The 17,572-nt window shown below is 37.5% G+C and overlaps 1 protein-coding gene across 5 annotated transcripts in view; it reads right to left on the reverse strand.

Annotated features, from left to right (window-relative positions):
* The window catches only part of PRUNE2 (prune homolog 2 with BCH domain), a 137,357-nt gene that overhangs the window by 58,130 nt on the left and 61,655 nt on the right, over window positions 1-17,572 (reverse strand). For all 5 annotated transcript variants that reach the window (XM_069000932.1, XM_069000937.1, XM_069000934.1 and 2 more), the window contains exon 7: window positions 798-956. In XM_069000932.1, coding sequence (XP_068857033.1) covers window positions 798-956 — 159 coding nt within the window. The remainder of the gene's footprint in view (window positions 1-797; window positions 957-17,572) is intronic.

The following is a 17,572-nucleotide window of genomic DNA, read 5'->3' on the forward strand; positions in this document are numbered from 1 at the left end:
ATTTGTTATACGATAGGTCAAAAATTATACCATTTGACTTTTCACTTCACTCCTTATTAATAACAGAAAATCCAAATAAATGTGTGGCTGTTCCCTTAAGAAATGTGAGTAAAATTTATGCAGTACTTTAGGAATGTATTTCTAGGAAGGGATTATTATATTAGTAAAATAAATGCATTTTATTGAAAACAATGGATTTACTTAGCCACCTGTCCCTAAAATCGTAAATTTTCAAGACTGAGAAAAAGGTTCAAAAATTTGCCACTGAAATAGTCTCTTCCATCTGGGGATAAATATAGTTTAAAAATTGAAAAGCACCTAGCTCTGGAAAAATGTTCACAATTGTAATAATTTTTTTTCTTTCAGAGCTTGAATTCTTTAGGAATAACATATACATATATGAGTTCTGGTCATGACTATTTACAAGGTGTCTGCTTACCCCTCATTGCCAAAGACACATTTGTGTAAACCACAATACAAACCGAGGCCAAAACTAGGGGGGGGGGGGGGGGAGGGAACCAAAACAACATTTTAACTGAACTGAAAAATCTTGCCTCTTTCAGTATTTCTCATAATCTTTTTCTATTAGCTTGGTCTGAAGCAATACCAAATATCACAATCTTTCATTCTGTATCATATAAATAATTCAGCCATGTCAAATAGTTGGTCAGTTGCTGGTCAACTGTGGCTACATTTTTACCTCACTTAATTAATCAACACCTTGATATAGAGTACTTAAAAAAAACCCCAACAACTTTTTTCAGAAAAAACATCTCATTCTTTTTCTAGGTACTTACTTGATTGCCTAGCTCTACATTTTCTGAGTATACTGCTATTTGTTGTTTTGTTTGCTTCTCATCTGACAAGCAGTTGGCCAGAATGACAAGTACATCAAACCCATATTTATCTACGAATGCTTTCAGATCACCAATGAGACTCCTGTGTAATATGCAGTCCTGAAAAATATTAAGAAATTAAAAGAAATGTCAGCAACTTCTCTTGTTCTTTTCGTCCAAATCTGCCATAAAAGTAGCCGTAAATGTTAAAAAGCATCAGCAGCTCTAATGAGCAAGAGAATTCCATTTCACTTGTCAAAACAGCTATGTGCCTAATAAAATCAATTACCAGTTCCACAGCATAGTAATGGAAGAACACTAAAATACTAAATGCAGGTTTCACCTTCTTGAATCTGCTGGTGAAACATAATTCTTACTTGTTCCTGCCACCTACTTTTGCAATATTGCTTAAAAGTACTCCAAGCTCTAGGCCAGTGTATCCTCATGATAAAGAAATTGGGCAAAGGGGGTAGGAGACCAGCATGGATGAGCATGGAACTCCTAGCAAATCTCAAACACAAGAGAAATGTGTGTCATGCGGAAGAAGGGACAGGCCACATAGGAGGATGTCTTGGGGTGACTTTACGATGTGTATCCCCTAAACGATCACAGCCAGCACCCTCCCCCCTTCCCTCCCTGGAATCACAGCATCTCAGGATGCACACCCAAGCTGTGCTAAACCATGACAGAGGACTATAGGAACATCATCAGAGTTGAAAGGATACAATGAGGAAGGCCAAGGCCTACTTGGAATTGAGTCCACCAAGGGATATCAAGGACAACAAGAAAGGCTTCTACAAGTTTATCAGCAGCAAAAGAAAGATTAGGGAAAATGCAGGGCCACTGTTCAATCAGATGGGTGTTCTGGTGATGGAAGACACAGAGAAGGCAAAATTACTGAATGCCTTCTTTGCCTGTCTTTACTGCTGAGACTGCCCTCAGAAGTCCCAGACCTCAGAGGTATGAGAGGAAGACTGGAGAAAGGAAGGCTTCCCCTTGGCTGTTGAGGGTTGCATTAGAGATCAGCTGGGCTTAAAACCATAAATCCATGGGCTCTGATGGGATGTACCAAAGGGTGCTGAGAGAGCTGGCAGATGTTGTTGCTCTGCTGCTCTCCATCATCTTTGAAAAATCATGGAGAACGGGAGAAGTGCCTGATGACTCAACGAAGGCCAATGTCATTCCCATCTTCTAAAACAGTAAGGAGACTTAGGAAACTACCAGCCAGCCAGCCTCACTTCAGTTCCTGGAAAGGTGATGTAACAGATCATTCTGGAGATCATCAAAAAGTTGAAGACAAGAAGGTCATCAGGAGCACAGGAGTAGTCAGGATGGATTCACCGAGGACAAATCATGTAGGACCAATCTGAGAGACTTCTGTGATGGCATGGCAGGATGGGTCGATGAGGGAAAAGCAGTGGATGGTGCACATCTTGAGTTCAGCAAGGCTTTTGACAGTGTCTCCCGTAACATCCTTGCAGGTAAGCTCAGGAGATGTGGGTTAGATGAATGGACAGTGAGGTGGATTAAGAACTGGCTGAAGGCAGAGCTCAGAGGGTTGTCATCAGTGGAGCAGAGTCCAGCTGAAGGCCTGCAGTCAGTGGTGTTCTCCAGGGATCAATACTGGGACCAATCTTATTCAACTTGTTTATCAAAAACCTGGAGGAAGGGATCAATTGCACCCTCAGCAAGTTTGCTGGTGACACTAAACTGGGGCAAGTGGCTGATCCACCTGAAGGCTCTGCTGCCATTCCATGGGACCTGGGTCAGCTGGAGGGTTGGGCAGAGGGAAACCTGATGAGGCTCATCAAGGGCAAGTGTCAGGTCCTGCACCTGGGGAGGAGCAGCCCCAAGTGCCAGCACAGGCTGGGGCTGACCTCCTACAGAGCAGCCCTGTGGAGAAGGACCTGGGACTCTTGGTGGATCACAAGCTGTCCATGAGCTGGCAGTGCCCCTGTGGCCAGGAGGGCCAATGTCATCCTGGGGTGCATGGGGAAGAGTGTGGCCAGCAGGTTGAGGGAGGTGATCCTCCCTCTTTACTTGGCCCTAGTGAGGTCACACCTGGAGTTCTGTGTGCAGTTCTGGGCTCCTCAGCACAAAAGAGACAAGGAGTTACTGGAGAGGGTCGAGTGGAGGGCCACAAGGATGATCAGGGGTCTGGAGCATCTCTCTTATAAGGAGAGACCGTGGGAGCTGGGCCTGTTTAGTCTGGAGAAGACTGAGAGGTGATCTCATCAACACACTGAAATATTTCAAAGGTGGGTATCAGGACAAGAGTGCCAGATTTTTTCCAGTGTTGCCCAGAAACAAGACGAGGTGCAATGGCCATAAACTGAAACACAGGAATTTTCACATAAACATGAGGAAGAATTTCTTTACACTGAAGGTGGCAGAGCACTGGAACAGGCTGTCCAGGACTCTCCTTCTCTGGGGACATTCAAACCCACCTGTTTGTTTTCCTGTGTGATCTGCTTCAGGTGACCCTGCCTTGACAAGGGGGTTGCACTAGATGATCTCCAGAGGTCCTTTCCAACCCTAACAATACTGTAATTCTGTGATACTGGGATATTGCTATTTCTTGAATAAATCACCTTTTTTTGTTAGAAAAAGAAAAATATTTTATGAAATTTGTCATGCCAATATTTAATCTAAAATAACAGATGTTAAAATAATAGTATTGAATGCAAAATTCAGCAATCAAAAGGAAATCCACAAGCTAACTTAATTTTGCAGCCCTTTATATGTGCCCATGATGATGTTACCCAATTGTAACAAAATTACCACAGATTGTTCCTATAGATTCCCTTGTTCCTGCTCTTTGAATTGTGCAAATCTTCAAACACACACACACAAGTAAGGACTGAGTATTTTTACACTCCTTGTATCAAAAAAATTGCCTACTTTCACAAACACCCCACACCAAGCATACAGGAGATAAATTTTTATGTTTCCTATTCTCATTAATGCTTGGACTAGCCCAGTTATCTAGAACTCGAAACATAAACCATTCATCCACCTTTCTCAACTGGGAACATAATGCACAAAGTATAGATGTCTCTTTTCAGCCCTCACTTCTGATAACTACTGGTGAACAAAGACTTAGAAATTTAATTTTCTCCTTTATGTTTCTGCTGTTTGTTTTTAAAATAGTTTTCTGTCATCTTCTAGCCAAGAGTTCTTTTGATGCTGCCAAGCTAGACTGGCCTTGAATAAACAGCAGTTCATCATGAACACAGCACAACTGTATGTGCAGATTGGCATGTTATTCCCCTGCATCTGTCTCCTACCTAATGAATTACTGTTTTGGTTACAAATATATAAATACTATTTATTAATCTACTCAAATGTGTCCACAAATGCATCTCCCTCCCTGTAAGTTAAACTTAAAACAAAAAAATCTATTTGTCAAATGCTTTGGAAGTAGAGTCCTTTCTGCGACTAGAGATTAAGTTCCCCCTTTGATGTTTCCATAGCACCTAAAAATTAGGTTTATGTGAAATTCACACAGATTAATGCACGAACAGTCAGCTGACAGTTTACTGGTGGACACTCAGATGTGAACTCTGAGTCAAGGGTTATGGTGAGGAATTATCACGAATAAGCTTTGAATGTCCAAACCAGTAAAATCCTCTTCTGAAGACACTAGTACTGGGTAGATTAGAAACAGTACCAAAATGTCTTTAAGCATGAAAAAGTCACCTCAGTTATCCCATTCCTAACTGCAGCTGGAACAATTAAAATCTATTCAAATTAAAAATCTGAACTACAGCAGATTCAAAATCATCTGAAAATTCCTGACAACTCTCCCAAATATCCCTAAAGTTTATTCTTTTAAAATAGTACCAACAACAAAAATCAGATACTCCCTTCTCAAGCATTCAAGCATTCAAGTAAATAATGACAGTTGCAAACAAGTCTTAAAAACTACCGAAGACCACATATTGAAAGACATGGTAGATATATGGACTCTTCCACAAATTTGCTAACCTAAACGGACAACCAGAATGTTGCACATATTATAAATGCTTGCAGAACACAAAAAATTTCCTTCAGAAATGAAAAAATTCAAATAATTTCAACAGTTAAGCTTGTACATGCCAAATAAATTACAAGCATTTAAAATACACTGTTGATGAATTACTATAGCAGGAAATATACTGACACAGCTAGACAATGACAAAGGTCAGTCAACTGGTCATTTTTATACACTTCTTTTCTTTTATTAGAATGTGCTGTATTAATTATTAACCAATATTTACAAACTATACAGCAGGTAAACAGCATATGTAAACATTATTAGTTGTCACAATGCCCTCTAAGTAACTTCTAAACAAAAAAATGGATTGTAAGCATACTTGAAATTTATGTACTTGAAATAAATAGAATCTAGTAGTACATATATTTTGCATAGTTACTAGCAGTATAACTATGGAGTAATTTAGTGTCATAACGTGTAATAAAATTGTGCTTTTGTTTTATCTAATGCATATAGACAGCTCCTGCTGTATCATAGCAATATGACGAACATTCTGAAATTTACAAATATTTTTCTTGTAAGTTAGGTAATCAGAATGAGAAAGCTGAAGAAATCCAAAGACTTTGAAGGATTTTTGAACATGTATAGTTAGCATGTATTTTTGTTGAGAAATACCATTATATGTAGGTTGTATACTGCTGTGGAACTTCTTTCTCAGAAACTCTACTTTCTTTCTTGAAAATTTAACAGATTTTTAAAATTTAACAGATAACATAACTATAAACATGGATGATCCTTTAAAAGAGGCAAAATACCCAAGAAATATCTGAAGAGAATCTGTAGCTTCTCTGTTTCTTGCAACACTGATTCATGAAATCAACAGCCAATTACCCAAGTGATCACTGCAAGTGTACATTACACACACTTCTGACTCTTCTAAGATAACTGTGTCAATATTAACCTGACCAAATTAAGAACAAACTGTCTCTTTTGTTCTTCACACTTCTCACATGGAGAGCACAATATGGCTTTTGTCAGAGGTGCTCCATCATTTTGGCTCAAGGAAACTGTCAGTACAGTTTGGGATTCGTTATTCATGGGCAGATACCCTGATGGGTCTAATGAAGCCTTTCTGCTGACAACTCATTTGCTAAAAATACCCAACCGTCAAAAATATAAATGAGGAATATCGTATCCCATTACAATTTTCACAACTGATGCAATTATCACAATACAGAAGTCATACATACTGCTACATACTGCATTCTCCTAATATTTCATGGTCGGTACTTCTGCATTCCAGTTTATTTCTATGTGATCACTGATAAAACTTTATGACATACTTAAATTGCAATATAATAGGGTAAACACCAATGATATAGCACACATGCAGAGCTAACAGTCTGTGTGCCATTTGTTGTAAATCCAGCTAATTGCTAGAAGTCCTCTCCTTTATTAAAAAAAAAAATTAAAAGCAAGGCAAAAGAGTGCAGAAAAATACTCAATTTTATAAAAAGTTTTCAGGTAAAGGTCACTAAAAATTGAAAGAACAGTATAAACAGTATGATGTCTACAAGACTCCAGAAACACGAACAATGGTATTTGTTGTTTCACCTCGTTTTTTTTTCTACCAACACCACTGGTGAAAATGCTCTATTAAAAATCACTATCTTTTCTGTAAGGAAAGACTGCATTTTTCTATTGTGCGTTTCGATGTACCAAATAGCAGTTCTTCTGCCCTGATATTTATCCGTCTTCTGGAAAGAACAAAAATAGCAACTAATTCTGCTTCCTCTATGTCTTCCAAATATAAAAAGGTATTAGGTCCTAAACTAAAGAGGAGAATGGGCATCTTTGAGCTTTGTTATCCTGCTCTATGACAACCCCAGTCACATGTTTAAATTTAGGCATTCCAAACTTAAGTTGAAAAGAATTTGAACTGGAAATGCTATAGCATTGTGGAATGCTAATACAGAATAATGCAGTGAGTGTCTGTTTGCCACTGATCTCACATCCCTTAGTACTGATGATGGCTGTGTTTTTAGTCTATTATTTCCATTAAATGCAGAGTAACTAAAAAAAAAAAAAAGAAAAAAGGAAGCAAAGAAAAAAGAAGGATTCCTCTTTAATAAAAGAAATCAGCATGCTTTGTTCAATGAAGGCATGTTTAGCCAGGTTCATAATGGAAACAGTGCCTTTTCTACAGCACTAGTGCATTTTATCATCGTGTCCTAACAATAACCCACTCTTTATGAATTCAGATTGCAGCTAAACAGGTTTTACTTGCATTTGATACAGGTACAAATTCTGTGTATTCAAGTGCAGGATTGTTCATTTTAACCTGTGTTTAAACAGAACTTATAAAGATTTCCATGTTTTGTGTGTATTTAGCACAGCACATGATTTCTGCTAAAGTCCCAATTCATTCATAAAACTCGAGGTACAAAAATTTTGCTCAGGTATACTGCCAAACTGCAGTTTCATTATTCCCTGTTCACAGAACTAGCTGAGACAGCTCTGGATTTAGCAGCTAGGCTCCAGCATCTTCACGTATCCTAAAAGACATTATGATCTACATGTAATGTAAGGATATCATCGTGACCTACTTGGCTTACGACATTCTTCCTGCAGCTGGAATACCTGCCTTCAGTGTCTATCACTGTCACCCACCTAAGGAATACAAAATCTTACCCATAAGCAAGGCAGCCCCCCATGATGAGGTGTACAACTAACTCTGAAATACAACAGTCAAAAATGCTCCCTGGTGTTGGTGAGGTTTGTGCACATGTACTCAAAGAATGCAGCAGATCAGAGGGGCAGGAGATGAAGCCCTGTCAAGGCACTGCTACTACTGCACAAGACAAACATTGAGTGCATAGTCTAAAGACATTAACAAACATAGCTAATGGTCTGCATGCTCCTGTGTATCTAATAATAATATTAGATTGCTGTGACCTCAATATCTAGAAGAAAAAAAGTTTTGCAGCAGCACAGGAATCAGAGAGAATCGAAGTACATCATGCAGTCTGGTAATATGGAAGTGAAAGGACTCATTTATTTCCATCTCTAAGGGAAGAAATTCAAACTGCTTGTAATTTGTCTTATTGTTAGTAGATGTTTTCTGTAATAGGAAAACCATGATAAAGTTGCTGATTCTGAGCATTTCTGGTAGTTGAAGGGTAAGCAGTTCGGAGTTCCTAAAAATGCAAAATACATTAAAATATATAGATGTAATTTTCAAGTTTAAAGGCTTAAATGACACCTCCTTTTTCAAATGTGTCTTTAAAGCTCTGCCTTTATAAAATAGAAAACTTGTAATCACAGCAGTATGACTTTTGCTCCAAGTAGAGAAGTACAGTGAAATGTAGTATGTTGAAATGTACTCCCTCCAGGTAATTTTGAAGGTTGAAGTACGTGTGTACATATTTTTTTGGAATAAGTACATGGACAGGAAAGTCTCTTATTTTGAAACCACAGGTATACAAAGCCTAAAAGTACAGGAATTGCTTATGCATCATATTTATAAGCGAAGACCCCCCCATAGAAATTATGCATGATATGTACAAAATTAAAATAAATATCTCCATACTAAAGTACAGCATAGTTTATACAATCTAATAATTATTTACCTTAAAAACTTAGAGGAGAAAAAGAAGCACTATTTTTTATTAATCAACAGGCCATGTGGACATAGCCCATAATACATTTTTTTATTCTCCTTCATATTACTCTGTTTTCTGAATCTAGGTTAAGAACTTCCATCTGATTTTTCCATAGCTTGTAAATCAATTAAAAAATACTGAAAAAGACACAACCTATCACTTCAGTTACAAGGTTCATTTAGTCACATACAATATTTGATTTCACTGTTGACTGATTAGCAAGTGGTAACAAGCAAAAGGCTGAATTGACAGAGTGATGAATTACAACATGAGAAACATCACAACCATACATATACTGACCAGGAGCTGTCTCTTTTAGCCAGCTAAGTCTCAGGTGTAAGGTTACACGTAATAATTCATATCTTACAAAATAATTCCCATGCAAACATGATAATGCAAAAACACATTTCTGGCTGCCAAGAAGATTTCTGGCAAAATTAATCAACCATTCATCCATTCAGGCTCTTTGCATATCCTTTTGTCAAAGAGGGAATACTAAGAGATTTCTTTCTTCTTCCACACGCTCATTGCAATGGTTTGTAAAATCCATCAAGCCTGAGTTGATTTATTGAACTGTCTCTTAGCTCAGCAGTGTAACTACAGCAAATGAACTGGTAACTTCTTAAAAAACAGCAGTGATTCAACAATATCTGGTTTATTTGATTCCTTCGAATTCCAGATTAGCAATTTCTTAAAGGCACTGACTTGCATTCTTTAGAAGTTCTATCTGCAATTTTACACCAGCATGTTTTGTTTCTACTGACCTCCATTTTTTAACATTATGTTTTGACATTTGAGAAAGGCATTTTTGATTTATAACTGATGTTAGAATCTACCTAAATCTTCATGCCAGCTAATATGCTTCTATTGCTACTCAATAGAGCTTTTAAATTTAAATACAATACTGGTGTGTACTATTATGTGAGCCATCTCACTCATTAAGCTATGAATACTGAAAAATAATTACCCCCACCTATTTCTTTAATTACACAGACAACTTTGCGTGCATATTCAACTATTTCTGTATTTATCTATTCCCATCACTAGTAATGAGAATTGTTATAAAAAGTAGTTAAGGCACAAAATACAGTGATATGCCAAGCCATTTGAAGCACTGTTTAAACATGGATTTTATTGCTAAGCATCGTCCATTGAACCCCATGAAGCACATTCATCACTCACCAGCTTTGCATTTTTCTTCATAAAGATATATGACCTTTGCCTATTAGATTTCATTAGCAGGGCACCATACAAGGCTCGTCTGCAGATGACAGGATAGAAAGCTAAACAACCTCGCCTGAAGGATTTGTGAGAACAAGCCCATCTTCAATCTTTGTCCCTGGGAGGCACTTCTAACACCTGCCAACCACAGCACTATCATCAGAAAAACATTTAGAGATTTATCTTCAGGCTGGTGATTATAAGAGATAATTTGTTTGGAGTATGGATAAAGTTGGTCTAGCATAAACAAACTACAAGCTCAAATTATACGATGAACCTCATTAACTATTGATTTAACCACTGCAAATCCATGAACAAATGTTGTATCAAAATGTTAATTCTTCATGAAGATATAACGAAAGGAAAAAACCAAAGTGCCAAGGCAGGATGGCAGGCTACTCTTAGTGCACTTTTAATGCTTGCAGTTTAAATTGGAAATGGAGACTTGCTTTGTCATAACAATGACAACACTATACTATTGCCATTTTCCCTTAACATGGAGTTTTGTCTGGCAAGAAGTGCTGTATCTTTTCAGTTGATGCCACTATAGAGGGATGAAACAGCACTTTCTCTCTCACTTTCAGGAACACTTCTTCTGTTTGGAGACAGCAAGACTAGATTTACCATTAAAAGCACTTTCAATAGCAAGAAATTAGCAGTATTATAAATGGATGCCATCACAGGGAGACAGTCTGAAAAATTATATATTCATTGATACCTTCTATATTACAGATATCACACATATCCTATGTTCCATAACAGGAAGTACCTTTCTTCTAACCTTTGAAAATTACTTTCACCCAAGCTAATAATAAACCCTCACTCCAGCCAACAGTATATTTAGAAATAATACTGCTGCATTAGTCCTGAGATCTCTTTTTAAGGGGGAAAGGTTGGGGTTTCTTTCTTCTTTTCTTATTCAGTGGAATCTAGGCCTGTCCCCTCTTTGGTAGAAGAGAGAAAAAATTATGCCAGACTTCCTGTTGCAACCCAAAGAGAAGAGCCAGAAAATGTTTCCACCTGATGTTGGTGGGATATGGCCTAGGACAGTTCCATTGCACCACTGTCTCTGACAGCAACCGTGTTCCTTAACACCCCTGTGCTGAGAGCTCATCTGAGTATAGAAGGTAGAAAGAAACCTGCAGTACCTCCTCCACTGTGGCATTCTAAACAAATCCTTCAGTGTGACTTGCACTTAAATAACAAAATATCAACACTTTCAACCCTATCGTTACTGTAGAAACAGGAAAAATCTTTTGGTGGGAACTCAAAAACTTCCAGGTAAAACATTCAAAAGGAGGAGAAGAAATTGTGAAAATATTTTTGTGGGATGACATGGCTCATTACTAATTGCTTCTGGATGGGAATGGTATTTAATGTGAAATTATTAGTTCATCAATTAAAAAAAAAAGGCAAAATGACAAAATCTGCTAGGGAATATAGTCTTACAAACTGAGAGTTCCTCACACAGCAACACAGCCATTCAAAGTTAAATGGCAATTTAATTTTTTTTTTTTTTTTTTTTTTACTTTGTAATTCTTTTTCCCCTGTCAGATTTACTTTGCTAATTTATGTATGCAACTCACAATGTCACTTTAGGAATAAACCATAGTTACTCAACTATTAAAGTCATTTCACTCCATATATATAGACAAGAAAATGATGTTGCAAGACAATTGACAGAAAATTTAAAATAATCAGCTGATAATAAATCAAAAGAACCATCTGTGCAGGATTCAAATCTATCACTTCCAATATATTCTAAGTTGTTAATATGTCAGTTTTGGTTTCATCGAATTTTAGTAATTGGTGAAGCCTTCTGTTTCATCCAGCTACATTTTCTGCCTTTTTAAAGGAGCTGTTTGATTCCTCACAGTCTTTTGACTGCAAACCATTTTTCTCAAAAAATTTACTTCTTCCATTCATTCTCTTGATTCCAAAATACTATTTTCTCCTACAAGCTTCCTTCCTCCAGTGCTGAAAATTCTTGACTTACATTATTTTTTTCTTTCCCTATTACTTGCCATGAACACTCTTGTTCCCACTTTCAACTTCTCATTTTTCTTCCTATAATCCCCAATCTATTTGCAGAATACAGTTGCATACTGAGGCAAAATGCTCTCGAATTGTACTTCAGTCTTTTTTTATACTTTCATTCTTTGGTTTACAACAAATGCTCTCTTTCAGCACCACAGATCCATGTTTTCGAAAAACCCTACTCTAAACAGGTTCTCTTTGTATGGGAAAATACAAATACTAATTATTACCTTGAGAAGTACAATTTGCAAGCCTGAACAAATAGGCCAATTCAGAATTACACAAACTAGAAGTTAATGGAAATCCTCTCACTGACTTCACAGGATTTCGCACATGCCACTGATGTACACGTAAGTATTCTCCCACTCAGTTCCAATGCACGGATGATATTCACAGTATTCTTTAGGCACTCAAGTTTAGCAAAAGGCCCTTCCAGAAAGTAGAAGTTCCCTGCTAAGTATGTAAGTATTTTAGAAGTGCGTTTTCAATTATTTTGATTAAACCATACACTTTTGCATTGTATGCTAAACCACTAGCACTTTGCTTGACCACCCAAATGCTCAATATGGAGCAACTGTTATCTGGAATACAACTGAATACAAAAGAGAATTAATTTTCCATTCATCCAGTTTATCCCTCTGCTGTGGGAAGCTGAACATCTTCCTCCAAGACACAGGAACAAACAAGTATCAACATATTACCAATGACACTGGCTTTAGTCTCATCTGCAATGAGACTGAACTATGAACTAGGAACTGGACAGAGATGGTCAAATGCTGTACACTGAACTTTGCCACCAAAAAAAATCCCAAACAAATAAGAGTAGTAATTCAGTTTCTTGAAATTCAATTAAGTTTCCTATGGATTCTTCTAATAAGCAGTTACAGTTATGCAAAAAAAAAATGCCTTTAGCAACTCGTTTGTTAAACAGTCAGTTCCTTCAGAAGAGAGAACAGGAGTCATTACCAACACAAGCAAAAACAGGGTAAAACAATGTTCTTTGCAGATGCCTGCCAGGGGACTCACACTTGGTTACACCAGGCTGAAGTTAGCTGTGGCACCCTTGTCTCTGTTTCACAGTAACTAAGGGAGCAGCTTCTACCATTTGAGATGGTTCTATTTCCTGAGAACCAAATGCAAGCCTTCTGTAAGGCTGATTTTGGACCTACAGAACCAAGTTCTCCAGCATACATGCTTTTTTCAGGTTGTATCATTCAGAAAGTCACCCTTTGCTCTCTCACTAGACAAATAAAAGTGAAAAATGAGATGCAAAGCAAAACAGTACCCTAACATCAATCTGAAGTTAACCACTCCGAGATGCAGGACTGCTTTGGTGATACTGGCATGTAAACACAGTTAAACAACCACCCAAAAGAACTGGAATATGTTTCATGTTGTTCTAGTTTTACTTGACACTTACATGAAATATTCAATGTTTAAAAGAAATTATGACTAGAAGTATGGGAAAAAAGATTTTTTTTGCTAAAGGACAACAATATGGGGATTTTATTTGGGTCAGTAAATAAAAATGTGCTTTAAGACTTTACAGGAAAAGTGGCATGCAAAATCATTTCTTTCCAATACTTTCAGCAGCCAGGTCAATTAGTTTCCAAAATCTTCAGCTATACCAGTCCAGCCCCTGCAGCATAACGTGAGTTTAAAATGAGCTTTACCAACTTACTAGCAATTCCACCATGTGCACTAGTGACTCCAGCTGGCACAACTGACTCTGCTCACACCATTACAGCTTTCTTCCATGAACTTAAATCTTGAGCCAAGACTAAACATTTGCTTGCTTTCTGCTTCACGACTGCAGTCATTCATTGTGACTGGAGTATCTTTCTAACACTAATAAACAAGTACTTCTCAGCAACGTCAAAGCAAAATTTCACCCAACAAAGCAAACAGCCTATTTACTAGATTTTGTACTGCTACTCATTGACTTTGTTGGCACCTGTTCTAATTTGAGGCTTCAAAATTGAGGTTTTGAATGAAATTTTTTATCACCTTATATTTGTGTTGCCTGGACACTGAAGGAAATGAAGTAAGACAGGCAAGTCAAACTAGTAATATACTTCAGGTAAAATGTACTTAAAATGTATTCAAATCTTACTGAACTCATGGAACTGAAGTAATCTATGGAAGTAAAACACAAACCGTATTAATTAGGCTGTATCTAAGGCTTTCTATGCTGCTGACTCATTTTTAGAATTATTTCACTTCAATCTCTGTGAAATGGATGTCTTTTAATTCAGGGCCTCATTTATTTTCTGAAAATATCATTAAAAACTTTAACATGTAAATGAGAAAGACAGGCTCCAAGTATCAAATCAAAACACTAAAAAAATCCGTATGGAATGACACAAGGGCTTTACCTCTGCTACATTGTGCTTTGAAAGACCACCTATTGCTGAGTGCTAGAGAGAGGCATATAGTGGAATGCATAATACATTATCAGAACCATGTAGCTAAGTAGGAAAGGCTCTTTTAACAACATGCACATTAAATAGTGCATCTACTGTATTAATCTAGTTTTAGACTCTTTCAACTCTGTTAAGATTAAACAGCAGTTACACAGACCTACAACTCCTTCAGTGAATACACTTGTATCATAAACCTTAACAGACATAACTTTAAACATCCAAATTGCAAAATATAATGAGACACAATGGTCCAGAGCGAAAAGAACATAAAAGGCACTCACTTACCTCTCCTTACAGTGAACCACAAGCCCTGCTACTCCTCCCTCATACAAAAGGAACTGACCATAGTTCTGCTGTACATGAAAAACATTCTGTTCCACAGAAAAACATTCTTACATGTAATGTGTGGTTTAACTTCACCACTGTACATCCACCAGGAAGAAGAGGGGGAGTGATGAGAGGAGATAGTACAAGACACAGAATTCTTTGCCAGACCTCCTAGCAAACAGCTGCTTATAGGGAGGACAGGGACGATATGGCAAAGAAATTGAGAACAGATGTAAGGAGAGGGGAGAAAAGAGGGTACCCATAAAATGGACACATAAGTTAATACTAGAATAATGCTTACAGAGAATTTTCTGTTATGTAGAGTTCATTGAGTAAAACACTGAAAAATACAAGGTAGAGGAAGAAATAGGGAACTACATATGTAGAATAACAAGTATTATGCAATCTGACTATGAGCACTACCAACAACGAGAGCAGACAAAAAGTCTCGATTAAAAGATGTTTAAATCTGATTGCACTATCAAGCTTTAATCTTTACTGTTCACCCACCAGATGGTGCCCTTGCAGCATCCATGAGCAAGCTAAGCCCATCTCTGCCTCTGTCTACCAACACAGACAGGTCACTCCATGTGTTCTCTTACCTGGTTCTGAAGGGACAGTTTAGCTGTATCACTGACACTTGAACTGTTCTTAAAAGAGGAGACATTTCAGATAATTCTTGGCATACAGATTTTTCAAAATCTCATTAGAAGTCTGACTAATTTTAGTAGCAGCATGATCTACAGGCCATACCTACCCCTATGGCAGCTGGTATCCGCTGCGGTATATGGATCTATGAGCAGGAGAATGACAGTTTGGCATCAATTAGGATGAGCACACCAACTCTTAGAAAACACTGGAGATTTATTTTGTTGCCTGAAACATGGTTTCTAACCTGGAAATACTTCATCTCTGCAGAGCTGTGTATTTCTCCCACAGTGATGGAGAAAGCTTTGCAGCTGTTCAGGTTAATGTGCTCCTGTTTCTCTGCTGAATTTAAACTCAAGGATACACAGCATTCTTCAAAGCTTCATTGGCACAGGGAAGTAAAATGTGTATTCAGTGTTAATCTCCTAGTCTATTACTACGGTCTTTCATAATCTACATATATTTTACAGAATTCTTTAGTAAGAAATGCTGTCAGAGCAAATGATGCATCAAATTCAAACAGGCCATCAAGATTGCTAATGGATTTTAATAGCAGCTATTACAGCATAATGGTATTTTCCCAACAGCTGTTTGTTTATAAAATTTTCAGTTTACAAGACCTTTATGTCCAATCCCAGGAGACATCCCTCAATTCATTTATAATCATTTGGTTCAACCTACATGTAAATGCTGTCTTATTTGCACTGAGTGTGATTGTGTATGTGTAGAAGACTTGAGCAACTACCATAGCAATGAAAACGCTGGGGAACTTTACAAACTAAACTAATTAGTGTGTATCTTTTGACTTTCACAGCAAATTAAGTGTTTTACGTGTTTCTTTCTTCCCACTCTTGAACAGCTCATTGCAACTAAGGAAGAGCTGCCTGAATTACAGCCTATTTTATGCTCCAAACTGGCACATGATTATTTGTTTAGTTCCATGTAGCTACAGCTGTTAAAGATTTCAGAACATAGCACATAACAGGGCATAACTGGAGCAACTGTCCAGCAGACAATGGCTCAATGTGGCCTGCAGAAGTGGTGCAGGAGCATTAGAGGAAAAACATATTGACAGGCTTACAAAGTTTGATCTGATCCAGAAAACCTAGCAGACACAAAACCCAAAAAGGCATGACTAAGATTTTTTCCCAGGTTTGTGATGGTTTGTTTGGGGTTTGGTTTGGTTTGTCGTTTCGGGGTGCTTGCTGGTTGATTGGTTGGGGTTTTTGTAGTGTATGAGCAAGTATTTTTCGATATCTATTAGCTATGAAACCAGGAAGAAAATGGTAAACTAGGACCCTGCATGTTTTTTCCACTGAGTGATACTCAGAGCAGAACTGTATGAAATGAGTGGGATTTTTAAAAATTATTCAGAAGATAACTAGTAATGGGAGCTAACTGTGAACTGAGGAGAGAAAGAGAAATTGCTAACTTTATTGAATGAGATTTTTAGATGTTGCACACTTGGAGATGGCTGTTTGTCCAGCCATCTGATTCTCAATTTTCCTGATTCTCAAGATGCCCATGTAATATAAATTTCTGAGTAACAGTTAATGCTGAATAAATGCCGAATAAATGCCTTTTAGTATTTGTACTAATGGGTAAGTTTTTTCTAGAAACATCTAGACCTAAATAAATTTGCTTCCATGTTGTTAGCAAATACCCTACTAACAACAAACACTGGAGAATTTTTGAGGATATAGGACAAGACAGAAAAACCACACACTTCACCTTAAACGATGCCCTCTTTAGACAGCAGGTGGCTCCAATTTTCCACAGAAGAAGGCTATGACTAAAACTTTCAGCCAGGACTCTCATTTCCACCGTACAGGAATAGGGGAGTTGTTATGCAGTAAGCAGGATATGGATAAACAAGCTGTTAAATGGGTGCTGTATGTGAGCAGTGTCAGGCAGCCACTTTACAAGCCGGCAGTCTTCACCCATGCAACAAGTATTCTCCGGGGTAATTAGCTTATAGTAAATGTCAATTACAGCAGGCTCTGTAAATTCAGATTCTACCTCTGTGCTTGGTAATCTTTGTAGTCTGATAGGCACTTAAACATCTCAAGCAATCAGGAAAATTACTAACAGAAGAATCTTTATATTTTTTACAGAATGCCTTGACATTTATGGTGCTTTATATGAAGACACACCACCTTCTCCACCTAGTCATTTCAATAGCATACCATGACTTATAATTACAATGTGGTTTACTTTGATTTTTCACATCCATTCTGCACAGCAGTTATCAGCAGTAACTTTCAAGCCAGAAGAAGTGTTAAAAAGTTAACAAAAATATTTTTTTCTCCCAAGACACATGGTCTAAGGTCTCCCCTCGTCTGCCAAGAGAGTTATGGTCAGATCTATGGACATGCAGCTGATATGAGGAAAGTAATTACAAAACACAATCTAAATATGATCAACTGAAAAACAAGTACATTC

Source organism: Aphelocoma coerulescens, assembly GCF_041296385.1.
Source record: "Aphelocoma coerulescens isolate FSJ_1873_10779 chromosome Z unlocalized genomic scaffold, UR_Acoe_1.0 ChrZ, whole genome shotgun sequence".
Lineage (NCBI taxonomy): Eukaryota > Metazoa > Chordata > Aves > Passeriformes > Corvidae > Aphelocoma > Aphelocoma coerulescens.